General features: G+C 50.2%; 6 protein-coding genes across 6 annotated transcripts; 5 read left to right on the top strand and 1 right to left on the bottom strand.

The window, feature by feature from the left end:
• Positions 1-383: 383 nt before the first annotated feature.
• Positions 384-1,020, top strand: N7457_008459 (uncharacterized protein; the record flags this gene model as incomplete). The annotated part of the gene is made up of 3 exons (XM_057179502.1): positions 384-492; positions 584-684; positions 808-1,020. The coding sequence occupies 3 exons, from the start codon at positions 384-386 to the stop codon at positions 1,018-1,020; spliced, it is 423 nt and encodes a 140-aa protein (XP_057027888.1).
• A 796-nt stretch (positions 1,021-1,816) lies between these two features.
• Positions 1,817-3,280, top strand: N7457_008458 (DNA replication factor Cdt1 C-terminal domain-containing protein; the record flags this gene model as incomplete). Its single annotated transcript, XM_057179501.1, has 1 exon — positions 1,817-3,280. One exon carries the CDS (start codon positions 1,817-1,819, stop codon positions 3,278-3,280), a length of 1,464 nt encoding a protein of 487 aa, XP_057027887.1.
• Positions 3,281-3,738: 458 nt separating this feature from the next.
• On the top strand, positions 3,739-6,635 carry N7457_008457 (mismatch repair ATPase MSH2; the record flags this gene model as incomplete). The annotated part of the gene is made up of 2 exons (XM_057179500.1): positions 3,739-3,762; positions 3,828-6,635. The coding sequence occupies 2 exons, from the start codon at positions 3,739-3,741 to the stop codon at positions 6,633-6,635; spliced, it is 2,832 nt and encodes a 943-aa protein (XP_057027886.1).
• Positions 6,636-7,071: 436 nt separating this feature from the next.
• On the top strand, positions 7,072-9,868 carry N7457_008456 (phosphatidylinositol N-acetylglucosaminyltransferase; the record flags this gene model as incomplete). Its single annotated transcript, XM_057179499.1, has 5 exons — positions 7,072-7,191; positions 7,305-7,429; positions 7,540-7,720; positions 7,783-9,468; positions 9,524-9,868. The coding sequence occupies 5 exons, from the start codon at positions 7,072-7,074 to the stop codon at positions 9,866-9,868; spliced, it is 2,457 nt and encodes an 818-aa protein (XP_057027885.1).
• A 321-nt stretch (positions 9,869-10,189) lies between these two features.
• On the bottom strand, positions 10,190-10,643 carry N7457_008455 (uncharacterized protein; the record flags this gene model as incomplete). Its single annotated transcript, XM_057179498.1, has 4 exons — positions 10,190-10,285; positions 10,361-10,431; positions 10,490-10,527; positions 10,603-10,643. 4 exons carry the CDS (start codon positions 10,641-10,643, stop codon positions 10,190-10,192), a joined length of 246 nt encoding a protein of 81 aa, XP_057027884.1.
• Positions 10,644-10,950: 307 nt separating this feature from the next.
• Positions 10,951-13,212, top strand: N7457_008454 (exosome nuclease subunit RRP6; the record flags this gene model as incomplete). The annotated part of the gene is made up of 1 exon (XM_057179497.1): positions 10,951-13,212. The coding sequence occupies one exon, from the start codon at positions 10,951-10,953 to the stop codon at positions 13,210-13,212; it is 2,262 nt and encodes a 753-aa protein (XP_057027883.1).
• Between the last annotated feature and the right edge of the window lie 365 nt (positions 13,213-13,577).

The raw sequence follows: 13,577 nt of genomic DNA, 5'->3' as shown, positions 1-13,577 counted from the left end.
CAACTCTGCACCCTTCAACAACGTATGAACCGCAATGGTTTTGTTCAGTAGATAGTATAATAAGATATTATCTTGGCAGTTTGGAAAGATAAAGGAGCTCATAATCAAATAGCCCTTGAAGGAATCAAAAGCAGTAATAAGCCGGGAAAGTGGGAAACAAGGGAGGAGTGTAAAGCAACCCAGTTCTACATGCGGAGGGAACACCACGTCATAGTCGGCTGACTCTTTCCCCGGTTTCGATCCATCGACTCCTATAAAACCTGGGATACTCCGCGGCCCTGACAGTAAATTACTTCAATTACAGTCGATCTCCAGTCTACCACCCCGATAAACACTCTACCACCACCCTACCACCCCACCACCCTACCACCCTACCACACATCATGTCGAGACGGATGCCCGTGTACTTGGGTCTCGCCGCAGCAGGCGCAGGCGGTTACTACCTGTATAAGGCCGGTGGTGATCCCCAAGCAGCAAAGCACCAGATCAAGAGTACGTGCTCCGTTTGAAGCAACCAATGTCCCAATGCCATTGATCAATTGCCTCCCAAGACACATTGAGCTGACTTGTTTCTGTGATCTAGTCGACGCTGAAAAGGCACGCGAGAAGATCCCAGGCACAGAGAGCGCCGAGAAGTTCGGCAAGGACTTGGGCAAGGAAGCTGGTGCCAACGTCGATGATGCTGTAAGTGTTATTCCGTCATTGGTGTCGCTCAAGCATTTATCCTCGATATCCCATATGCGCCCCCGCCACCAACATCCGGGATGATGTGATATTGTTACAGAGGTACTGACTCTCCAATTCTAGATCGCCAGAGCCCGCGCTGAGAGCAAGCGAATCCCCGAGTTAGCTCAGGAAGGCAAAGATAAGTTCGAGGAGCTCCGCGATGATGCGAAGAGCAGGTTCAATGCCGGTGTGGAAAAGGTCAACAATGGTGTCGATCAGGTGGATCGTGACATTGAGCAGAAGGCCGCGGAAGCCAAGGGTGCCGTATCTGGTTGGTTCGCTGGCAAGAAATAAGCTCGTTGGCCGTATAAGTCGCGACGATTTTAATCCTATGTCTTTAGTATGGCGTCGGTCGGTTTCGAGAATATCATCAATGACTCTACGATCTTCAACCTTTAACACGTGTACCCTGCCCTTACTCCGTAGTTCATTGCCTGTCTTTTGTGAACGTATTCGTAGGGGCTCTAGTCTCTGGAATTCATTAGAAATTAAGTGTGGGTTAGATATTTCTCTGCACAGGACGCGACTTGAATACCCAGTATCGTGATCCAATTCCTTTCTAATGACACAAATAGACCAATTTCAAACTGATTGTCTATGATACCATCAATCAGTCGCTTCATACTGCCAAGAAATGTCTAGGCGCTGAGCTCGGACACCATGACATTCCAATGCCGGAGAGTATTACCATAGTGACAAGAATGCCCCGCAGCATTGGATTCCTCGTAGACAATCTTCTTCAGCAATTTAATATATCAAGCCGTATTTCCTCTTTTCAAGAGGGTCTAAAGTCTCAGAACCAACGTTTGATGCCCGCAGTTCTCCACGTCAATTTTATAGTTCCCGCTCACGCGTTTCTATTTAACCAAAAACGGCTAGTACAGTTTCAACGCGCTCTCGAACGCGTCCATCTCCCTAGTGCCTTCTTTGAGATCTCCCACTTTCCACATTTTGCCCTTTCCCACATCTTCTTGTGACTCTAATATCTCGGTATCTCTTACCTTGTCTATTATCATACAGCTGTATCGATCGCCCTTTCTCCATTATCCGTTCTCGACCAGCAAAAAAAATTTTCCAACTCGCAGCCGCGATGCCGCGCACTTCCCGGTCGAGCTGCGTTGCTCAGCAGCCAGCCATTCAAGCCTTCACTCGGGCAACCAAAGCCGGCATTACTCCGCAATTACCTGCAAAGAATATCAATACCCTTCCCGTCTCGCCTTCCAAAAAACGCAAGCTGCAGGAACTTGAAAACTTCGACTCCGGTAACAAGCAGGGCCCAATTGAGGAGGAAGGCACACCTTCGAAAACTTTGCGACTCGGTGAACTGTCGGTTTCTTCGCCACGCAGCGGTCACTATGCTTCCACCACCCAGAAAGCTTCGCCTCGGAAAACCCCGAGTCGGACCCCGAGTCGACGGGCTCGTGCCCCTGTCAAGACTGTGCCCTCGACACCCGCGACCCCCTCGAAACAGCGAACCCTGAACTTCGAAAAAGTTATCACCGTGCACGAGGAAACTCCAGCGATTGAGCGTCCTGCTTTCTTCAACGATATTCTCAACCTTCACTCTTCTTTCGTGCAAGCTTTTTCTATTCATATGGCACACAATGGCGTGAATACCGCCGCGGACCTCCGAGAATTCCTTGGCAGTGTGACTCGTCTATGGAATAAGCGCAAGGTGCAGATCAAGGATTTACAGCGTCTTGTGTGGGTTTGGGATCAGAGCTCAAATGCCCAACATGTTTCATATCGCCTGGCAAATTATGGACTTGGAAAAATTTGCATGGAGCGCAAAGCGCAAATTGAAGTGCAGCCTCCTCTTCTGCAAGATTCTTTCGAGGAAGCTCTGGATTTGCTATGGGAGAAGGCCCCCGAGGCGCTTCGTTCTGCCAAAGAGGAGGATCAATCATCTTTATTCATCGAGTCGCTCGGTCTTTCCACCATCCACGAGTCACTCACTCCTTTCACTGTATTCAAAAAGGGCCAGCAGCGACTGCAAGATTTGAAGGGCGGTTTACTCCGTTTGAAGGCCGAGAGACAGCGCGCGGAATCAGCAGAGACTACTCCCCTGGAGCGGACTGCGACACTCAGCCGCCGACAGAGCCTACTCGACCGCATCAAGAATAAGGAGCTACGCCAGTCCAAGCTACCGCCCCCACCTCCCAAGGAGGAGCTTGTGCGACGCTCCGCTGCTGATCGCGTGGAGGAAGTCGCTGGAATCCTTGCTCTCTTGCGTCCTGCTGGCTATGTGGGTAGCGGTATCAAAGCCATGCTTGTTTCCCAACGCAAACCTTTCAAGCTTGATGTGATGATTGACCACGTCCGTGACTCGGCCCGCAATGAGATCCCCCGTGACGAAGTGCAGATATGTCTTGAGATTCTGTCCGATCCGAAAGTGGCTGGTCACTGGATCAGCATTGTCACTGTTGGTCATATGAAGACGGTCGTGCTGAAGTCTTGCAAGGATGTCTCCGCCAAAGAGATCGGTGCTAGAGCTGCCCAGCTCAAGTCTGACTGGGACAAATCCACCCCTTGCTCGCAGACTACTCTTCTATGATTTACGCCTTTGATTTCTTTTTTTTCCCTCTGATTTTTCTCGCCTTCGCCTTCGCCTTCGCCCTCGTTTCATCGTTTGATATCTCTCATCCGCAGAGCGGATTTGCTCATGGTCTTGCACTTGCATCAGCGCTCGATACCCTCTTTGTACTTTTACCATATGTCTTTTACCATCCAACTACCTTGTGTAGTACTTAGCAATTAGGTCCTCGGACACGCAATGATAATACCAATAATGACTGAACTCGATTTCCTGAAGATAGTCCTAGTAAAACTAGGTACATGTAAGACCCCTGGCAATTGATTCAACCGCACTCCGTCGATCCCACTTAACGCGCGACGCGTGCACGGACCACGTGAGCTCACGGCGCGCGTCGAATTATTGGACTCGTCCAAACCACCTTGATAACAGCATTTGCATTGTCAATTGTTGCATTTTTCTTTGCATCAACCGACACCATGTCTTCCCGACCTGACCTGAAGGTACGAATCGAGATATAGAGCTGTCCCTGAACCCGCCATTTCAGCAACTAACTCAAAACACACAGGTCGACGACGAAGTCGGCTTTATTGGCTTTTACCGCGGCCTCCCAAAACCCGACAACGATGAAACCATCCGCGTATTCGACCGGGGAGACTGGTACTCCTCGCACGGCGCCGATGCCGAGTTTATCGCACGCACCGTCTACAAAACAACCTCCGTGCTGCGCAATCTGGGCCGCAGCGAGACGGGGGGCCTCGCCTCCGTTACTATGAGCGTCACAGTATTCCGAAATTTCCTCCGCGAAGCCCTGTTCCGACTCAACAAGCGCATCGAGATTTTCGCATCGGCAGGCTCGGGCAAGAGTAACTGGAAACTGGCGAAGCAGGCCAGTCCCGGTAACCTCCAAGACGTGGAAGAGGAGCTTGGCAGCGTGGGCGCGTTGTCTATGGACTCATCGCCCATCATTCTTGCTGTGAAGATCTCTGCTCGCGCAGCGGAGGCACGCAACGTCGGCGTTTGTTTTGCCGATGCGAGTGTGCGTGAACTGGGCGTTAGTGAATTCCTTGATAATGATATTTACTCCAATTTCGAGTCGTTGGTTATCCAGCTCGGCGTGAAGGAGTGTCTTGTGACTATGGATGTGGCTCGGAAGGATGTTGAACTGGCTAAGATTCGGGCTATTGCTGATAGCTGTGGGATTGCGATTTCTGAGCGGCCGGTTGCTGATTTCGGCGTTAAAGATATCGAGCAGGATCTTACGAGATTGCTTAGGGATGAGCGTTCTGCTGGGACGTTGCCTCAGACCGAGCTTAAACTGGCTATGGGCTCGGCGTCGGCGTTGATCAAGTATCTTAATGTCTTGACTGATCCTACGAACTTTGGTCAGTATCAGCTCTACCAGCATGATCTGTCACAATATATGAAGCTCGATGCCTCGGCGCTTCGGGCGCTGAACCTTATGCCTGGTCCACGGGATGGAGCTAAGAGTATGAGCTTGTTCGGTTTGTTGAATCACTGCAAGACGCCTGTGGGTAGTCGTTTGTTGGCCCAGTGGTTGAAGCAGCCTTTGATGGATCTGGCTGCGATTGAGCAACGACAGCAACTGGTGGAGGCGTTTGTTGTTAACACTGAGCTTCGTCAGACTATGCAGGAGGAGCACTTGCGTTCCATTCCTGATCTCTACCGATTGGCTAAACGTTTCCAGCGAAAGCAGGCCAACTTGGAGGATGTTGTTCGAGCATACCAGGTTGCCATTCGTCTGCCTGGGTTTGTCAGCGCGCTGGGCGATGTGATGGATGAGCAGTATCAGACACCTCTAGAGACGGAATACACATCTAAGCTCCGTGGATTCTCAGACAGCTTGGCCATGCTCGAGGAGATGGTAGAGACAACGGTCGATCTTGCTGCTCTGGAGAATCACGAGTTCATCATCAAGCCCGAGTTCGATGATGGCCTGCGTGTCATCAGAAAGAAGCTGGATAAGCTCCGATATGATATGGACATGGAACACCGCCGAGTTTCACAAGATCTAAATCAAGATATGGAAAAGAAACTCTTCATGGAAAATCACCGTGTGCACGGATGGTGCTTCCGTCTCACCCGAAACGAGGCAGGCTGCATCCGAAACAAGAGAGAGTACCAGGAGTGCTCGACACAGAAGAACGGTGTATACTTCACCACATCCAACATGCAGTCACTTCGCCGGGAGCATGACCAGCTGTCCTCAAACTATAACAGAACCCAGACTGGTCTCGTTAACGAAGTCGTTAATGTGGCCGCTTCATATTGCCCGGTGTTGGAGCAACTCGCCGGTGTCCTCGCCCACCTAGATGTCATTGTAAGCTTTGCCCATGCTTCGATGCATGCTCCTTCAGGATACGTTCGTCCGAAGATGCACCCCCGAGGAACCGGAAACACCGTTTTGAAGGAAGCCCGACATCCCTGCATGGAGATGCAGGACGATATCTCCTTCATTACAAATGATGTCTCCTTGATCCGCGATGAATCCTCCTTCCTCATCATCACCGGTCCCAACATGGGCGGCAAATCTACATACATCCGACAAATCGGTGTGATTGCACTGATGGCCCAGACTGGCTGCTTTGTTCCTTGCACTGAGGCAGAGCTGACCATTTTCGATTGTATCCTCGCTCGAGTCGGTGCCAGCGACTCACAGCTCAAGGGCGTTTCAACATTCATGGCAGAAATGCTTGAAACCTCAAATATTCTCAAGTCCGCCACCTCAGAGTCCCTGATTATCATCGACGAACTCGGCCGTGGAACCAGCACATACGACGGCTTCGGCCTGGCGTGGGCTATTTCAGAACACATTGTCACTGAGATCCGCTGTTTCGGTCTGTTCGCAACCCACTTCCACGAGCTTACTGCCTTGGCAGACCGGTATCAAAAAGCCGTCAAGAACCTGCACGTCGTGGCGTTCATCGGAGATGGAAATGACAGCGAAGCTAACGCTGAAGCCGAGGAAAAGAAGAAGCGCCAGGTCACTCTTCTTTACCGCGTGGAACCAGGAATCTGTGATCAGTCTTTCGGTATTCATGTCGCCGAGCTGGTGCGCTTCCCGGATAAGGTCGTCAACATGGCCCGTCAAAAGGCTGAGGAGCTTGAGGATTTCACTTCAGCAACAGCCGAAGAGGGGCAAACCCAGGCCCCTGCGCCCTCGCTTGACAAGTACTCCCAAGAGGAGGTGGAGGAGGGCAGTGCACTCCTTAAGGGAATGCTGCTGAAATGGAAAGCGGCAACCGAGGGCAAGGAGATGACTGCCGAGCAGAAGCGACAGGTCATGCGTGATCTTGCGCAGGCCGATGAAAAATTACAAGCAAATAAGGTGTTCCAGGGAATCAAGGCTCTATAAGGGTGTAAGTCATGGGATTTGGCGTTTATGGGAAGGCATGGGTTTGAAAAGGCATTATTATGTATTCATCTTTTGTATGTTAAGATGGAATCTGAATCTTTATTCTCGTCTACGAACTCCGTCGAATTACTTAGATAGCTCTTTAATATCAGAAAACAAGTTATTGAAGTATAAATGCCGCTATAGTCGAGGCCAGTCACGTGTAGGACGGTCTAGACGATCAACGCGGGATTGAGATGAATTACTCCAGACCCCGTTAATCATTCGTTAAACTATCTCCAATTCCTTTCTTTTTCTGATTTTCCCAGGAATTAATTTTACAGTAATCCTACAAACTCCAGGCTCTGTGAAATCGCTGTACCTCTGAACTATCCTCGACCGCTCCATCCAGCTATGCGCGCAACCCCAACACGGACGGCCTGAACCACCTCGATTCATGCACCCCTTTTCTGTCCTCACACTTGGGATCTTCGTCGCGGGTTATATCACCGCTAGGTGGGACCTTGTTACCCGTCTATACGAATTAGCCATATTTGCCTGGGACCACGGTGTCGTGGTATGTGTCCCGCCGACCCTCGGTCATCGGCCCTTGGCCGCTCCTCCGCTTGCGATTTTATCGGCTTCGTGCCGGCGCATGCTATATTTCTCACGTTGCTCATTTATCTACAGACACGAACTGCAAAAGGCTTCTTGTTCCTCTCCGTATTCTTTTTCCTCCTAGTCTTGCCGATCAACCATCTCGCGTCTAAGGAGGGCCAATTGGTGAGCAACCCCCGGAACAACCAGAGCTTTGGGTAGCTATTGCAAGCAAGAGAGATTGTTGTCAGCTTTGAATGATTTACTAAAGGCATTGGGAATATAGCATCCGCGCCACGTGAATCTCGGCGTGTCCGCGCGCGAACAGTTGCGCCGTCGAGGTTCGTTCTGAGACTCGAGTGGAGGATGACAATATGCTTATGAGCGATGGACTGCTGCGGGTATTTTGGCCATATGATCTCCCGCGATCCTCATCCCCGGGTGTAATTGTTGGCTGGCGGAATTCGGAGCTTGATTTGTTTGTGCTCACTGTGCTGGAAGATGTCGAGGTAGGGTTGTTGCGATTGCCTTGTTTATTCAATCTAAGCTGACTATCTTTGTCCTGATTTAGCCACGGAACGTCGATAATGCTCTTCGAGCGGGGATCCTCTTTCGAAACAGCCCTCATCCGATTGTGCGCATCTTCACGCTATGTGGGCGCTCGCAAATGCATGTCCTCGGCTCGACCAACTCTCTTGAGCCTTCGGCGTCTTTCAACCCCTCCCATCTGGATGTGAAAATCATTCCACCCTCAAAAACTCCTAGCATCTTCTGTCCGCCAGAAGCAAATGTCTCTGTCCAGGTTATCATGTACCATCGCCCACATCCGACACGTATGGAATACATGTCACTCAACCCAATCTCTTTGGCTTTGGGCGATAAAGCAACAAGAAAGGAGATATGGGGACCATCATCGGATACCATTGAATCGGAGGAAGAGGGGGACAATGCGGGGCCCAAGTTGTTGGTTGAGAAGCTCAAGCTCCATACAGTCGTCAAGCATATCCCATCACAGAAGGAGCAAGCACTCCCGCTAATTATTAATCAAGTTAACTGTGCCTATGAGATGGGACATTTGATGCACAAAAATAGCCATTTGATTGGAGTTCGGGCAAAGAGGAGCATGAGTGTCGGAGAACGTGTTGTGGAATCAGCGACAACCCTATGGGGTTTCATTGTCCTCTGCATTGCCCACGTTTTCTGGCAATGGATCTGGCCCATCGTTACCCGAGTCTTTGTCGTCGGACTGGTGTGCCACCGGTCCGTTGCGGAGATTGTCCTGCAAGTTCTCGAGTGGCGTGCTCGACCTGATGCTGCTGCCCTCAAGGATATCTCGGCAACGGCCCAACAGGTCGACATACGGTTGCAACAATTTTGTTACTGGCCAATCCAATATGTCAAACTTCGACAAAGAAAGGATAATTGGGAGAGCGTGACAACCAGTCATCCAGACTATATTCGATTCTACAACAGCTTATGGCTTGTTGCTAATGATGTGATCATTGGAATTGCGCTGGGATCCTATATTATTGATAATGCGAACTGGGTCGCCTCGCAAATCAACACCGTCCTGACCGGCTGGACAGTAGAAGGGTTACAACGGACCATTTCTTGGCTAATGGATTGGCCTGCCGGCTTGAAGCTCAACAATGAGCTTGCAGCATTCCTCGGTGACCTATTCCTATGGGTCATTGAGAATTGGGCAGCTTGCATTGCCAATCTTCAGCCTTATCTTCCAGCTGTCATCTATATTGTCGGATGCTCAAGCTTTGCGGGAGCTAGCATGCCGATTGCTCTCTTCTCCGATCTTCTTTCGATTTTGACGGTCCACATCTATTCTTTCTACATTGCCTCTGCTCGTATCTTCAACTGGCAACTCACTATTATTATTTCTCTTTTCCATCTTTTCCGCGGAAAGAAGCGCAACGTTTTGCGCAACCGAATCGATTCATGCGACTACGACCTCGATCAACTCCTCCTTGGCACTATTCTTTTCACAGTCCTCTTCTTCCTACTGCCTACCGTTATAGTTTTTTACTTGACCTTTGCCTCGGCTCGCATGTTAATCATTTCAATGAAGGCAACCCTTGACACCTGCCTCGCATTCTTAAATCATTTCCCACTCTTCGCATTGATGCTGCGAGTGAAAGACTCACGGCGGCTTCCGGGAGGAATCCGTTTCGAGCTTCGGGATGAACCAAACAAGAAGTCCACCAACACTGACTCGTCTGCGCTGGTTTCCTACATCCATCTCGAGGTACGTCTTTAAAATCAATAGAGCATCGCTCCAGAAATACTAACGCAATTTCTAGTCTATCCCTCTTCCACTTCGTGCAATGTTCGACCAGTACTTCCAGCTGGGCCATCGACTCCGAAAGCACTATCTCGCACCTCGGGTCATCTTCTGTCTGGTGACTGGTCGTTTTGTGCCCCCCATCCACCGCCGCAATCTTTATAGCATGCAATACAGCATGTTACCTGCCCGTCGAGCCGGTATGGCAGAGGTGTGGTCATTGCTCACCCAGCCCAAGAAAGGCAGTGGTGGAAGCAGTAGCGCCGGCTCTATGGGTGGAGGTATTGGATCTTTGGGTCACCCGATAGCCAAAGTCCCGGCCAACTTCGGTCAAATTGATATTCGGAGACGAGGTCATCGCTGATATTGATTGGCCACTTCCTCTTGTATATAATGCCATTAATGCTTTTCTAAAATAATGTTTTTTTCTAATATTGTCCTTTCAGTCTGAGGTAGGAGAAAAATAATACAGTACATAAATAGAGATTTCGGTATATACAGTAGAGAGGTGAGATATGCTATATACAGAACAAAATCCACAAGCCCACCGTTGAACTCCTGTCCTTGATAATACATTATATTACATGGAAAATGCAAGCAATCGCTGGAAAGAACAAATGGTGCTGGACACAGGCTACTCTGATATTCCTTCTTGAGAGGTAATAGCACAGAGGCCACCTGTCCTTCAAGATTTCTTGAGAAACTCTGCGTCTGTCTCGCTGCTGCCGCTCTTTCGAGCATCCTCGACCATGGTGTCGATGCCTCTTTCCTTGAGGACTTTCTGCAAGCATTAAGATACTTCGGTTAGATATGTTCAACCGCTCAAGATCCGGATTAAAGCTAAGACAGGACTCACGTTCAAGCACCCTTTATACTTCTTGAAGAGTTCTTCGCAATCATTGGATGAGGTGTTGCCACGGAGATATTCTGTTTTAGGGTTAGTTCCTATTATCTAGGTGTCTAGACCAAGGGCATAGGTTCATACTCTCGCTATACCACTTGAGAAAGCATGTGTCATATTTCCTATGTCGATATATTAGCTCTCGGTTCGCATGTACATCATACCTATGGAAGCTTGATATGCCCACTAGAACTCACTCTTTGATATCGTTACACTCGGGGGCGATAGAAGCTGCCATATTGAGATAAGAAGAGGAATCGATGTAATAGGTAGTACCCTGAACCGCCTGCGCTCTTCTTGCTTGCCAAAATTTGAGTAGTTTAGAGAAATGCGAGGAAAGAACGCGGTGACGACTTGAAGATCGGCGGAAGTTCATACAAATATCGCCACTCTGGGAAGGCGGTCAGGGCGGGCCTACCATTTCTCCATTGTCATTTTCTTGCCGCGACTTTTTTTCGGCAAGTTAGATCTGCTATTGCTGGTCCGCGTCTTTTTCCAGCTCATTCTTTCACTAGATCTAGTGAATTGGAGCTCCGCTAGTCACCATGGAATCTGCAGAATTTGCCCCGTTCCAGGACAAATTGACCTCCGCCCTAGTGCAGGTGACCCGAACCGTTGGACAGCTCTCATCTGAAGACCTCAACTTCCATCGCACGTCCAGCGCAGAGTTCTCTGAGTCGCTAGATGAACAGAGTGAGCGCATCATTGCGCTGACATCTGCCGTTATCAAAGCTGCCACTGCTGGCACCGATATCACCGGTCCGGTCCTTAACGATGAAGATTCCGTTGAGGACAATTGGCGCGGCGTGGTGGATGTGATTGACTCACTTTTGGAAAAGGCCGATGCTTGTTTGGATGAATTCACAGGAGTTATCAAGAAGTTGAGCCCTTCACAGGAGGAACAAGCTCCTATCGTGAAGAAAACACCCAACTTCCCGACCATTTACGACTACGGCCCGTCGAAGATCCCCAAGCCGCAATTGCTGTTCGAGCGCAAACCCGATAACACTGATATGGGCCCCTTCAAGCCTCTTCTCAAGTCCAAGCCTCATGCGATTGTCCCGTTGGAGAAGTGCCTGAAGACAAAGAAGATGGAGGGTGCAGTCGGCTATCCTCATCCTTACGAGGCGGAGATTCTTGCCTCGGAGTACCCGAAGCCAGTTTACCAAGTCTCTCCTCCGGTCGAATATTTGCCTTTTGAGAGTACCACGGCTACTTTCGTTGATACTTTGGATGGAGTCAAGGAAATGCTGGAGGAGCTCAAGCAGGCGAAGGAAATCGCTATCGATTTGGAGCACCACGACGTACACTCCTACCATGGTCTTGTCTCTCTGATGCAAATCAGCACCCGGGACAAGGATTGGGTTGTGGATACCTTGCAACCCTGGCGAGAGGATTTGCAGATGCTGAATGAAGTGTTTGCGGATCCAAAGATCTTGAAGGTCCTGCACGGTTCCACAATGGATATCATTTGGCTGCAACGCGACTTGGGCCTGTATGTGGTGGGGATGTTCGATACTTTCCACGCTGCATCTGCATTGGGTTTCCCAAAGCGCAGTTTGAAGTTCCTGCTGAGCAAGTTCGTCAACTTCGAAGCCGACAAGCGGTATCAGACTGCCGATTGGCGAGCACGCCCACTTCCACAAGCCATGTTCGACTATGCACGATCCGATACTCATTATCTCCTCTACATCTACGACCGCCTACGAAATGATCTCATCGACAACTCGACTGAGGAGGCTAGCCACATTGATTACGTCAACGAGCGGTCTAAGCATGAAGCCCTGCAGCGTTATGAGCGCCCTGTCTATGATGCTGTCAATGGACATGGTGCTGGCGGCTGGTATGATCTGCTCTGGCGCAATTCAGGCAACCTCCCCAAGGAGCAATTTGCTGTTTTCAAGGCGGTCCACCAATGGCGTGACGAAGTAGCGCGCGCTGAGGACGAGGGTTGGCAGTGTGTCTTCCCCAAACACATGCTCTTCAAGCTTGCTACAATCATGCCGTTGGATATGGGAACTTTGTTCCGCACTCTGTCACCCATGACCCCTATCACAAAGGAACGGTCACACGACCTCTTGGACATCATCAAGCAAGCCAAGCTTGCGGGCATTGATGGTCCAGAATGGCGCGATGTGGCACCCCCGAAACACATCATCAAGGCTGTCGAGGCTGCCAGCGCAGAAGCTGAACCTGTCAACTTCCCCATTGCTGAACGTTACGAAACCTCTCAATTCTGGGGCAATGTCTTGGAAGCCACAGAATCACCCCCTCCTCCAGAATATGCCCTTGCTGCCGGTGCGGAAGCTCTACGCCTTTCTCTTCCCCTGCCACCTATGCCGATGACTGTTTCTGAGACTCGGGAACAACTCGGCACCGCAAAGCAACCCGCTCCTGCTCCCAAGCCCACACCCGCCCCCGCTCCCCAGGAGCCCGAGGAGAAGAAGTACTTCACCGTCAAAGACCTCGGCGGTCCCCGCAAACGAAAGGTCACTCCCGTCAACAACCCTGAGCAAGCTCTCCCCATTTCCGCCGACCTCGACGACATAAGCAACGACGCCGACTCTACTCAAAAGAAGAGCAAGAAATCACGCAAAGAAAAGAAAGCCAAGAAAGTGCAGCCCGAGGCTGAGGCTCCCTTCGATTATGGCACCGCCGATGCCGTTCTCAACGCCCCGTCTACTGCCAAAGCCTCTCATCCTCGCAAAAAGGCCTTCAACCCATACACTAAGGCTATGGAGGCCCCCTCAGGCGCGCGGAAGACCAAGCGGGAGACTCCCGGCAAGTCTCTCACATTCCGCCAATAGACGGCTGGTCCGAAGTCCAAAAAAAAAGCATTATGAATGGGGTTTTGGTTGGTTCCTTCTTTCTTGTTTAGTTAGCATAGCGATACCCGTGCGTCAGTTGGGGGCTCTGGGATTCTACTTCTTGTATGTACACGTATGGAATATCAGGTCCTTCTCGACAATGAGATACAAAAGTATTCCTACTCTATCAGATTGGGTTGGATCTTTCTTTTGGTTACCACGTAAGACCGCAAATCATACGGAGTAGTTTGCCACACACCGTGTCGATACATAAAATATGATAAATAGATATACGGGCTGCACATGCAGTGAGATCCTCTTTGATACCCCGCACGACTGCAGCTAGTGAGGGGGTCAGCATCTTA

The sequence above is a fragment of the Penicillium paradoxum genome (genome assembly GCF_028828445.1).
Source record: "Penicillium paradoxum strain IBT 22861 chromosome Unknown utg000007l_segment0_segment0, whole genome shotgun sequence".
NCBI lineage: Eukaryota > Fungi > Ascomycota > Eurotiomycetes > Eurotiales > Aspergillaceae > Penicillium > Penicillium paradoxum.
This window is presented reverse-complemented; position numbering and strand designations above follow the sequence as displayed.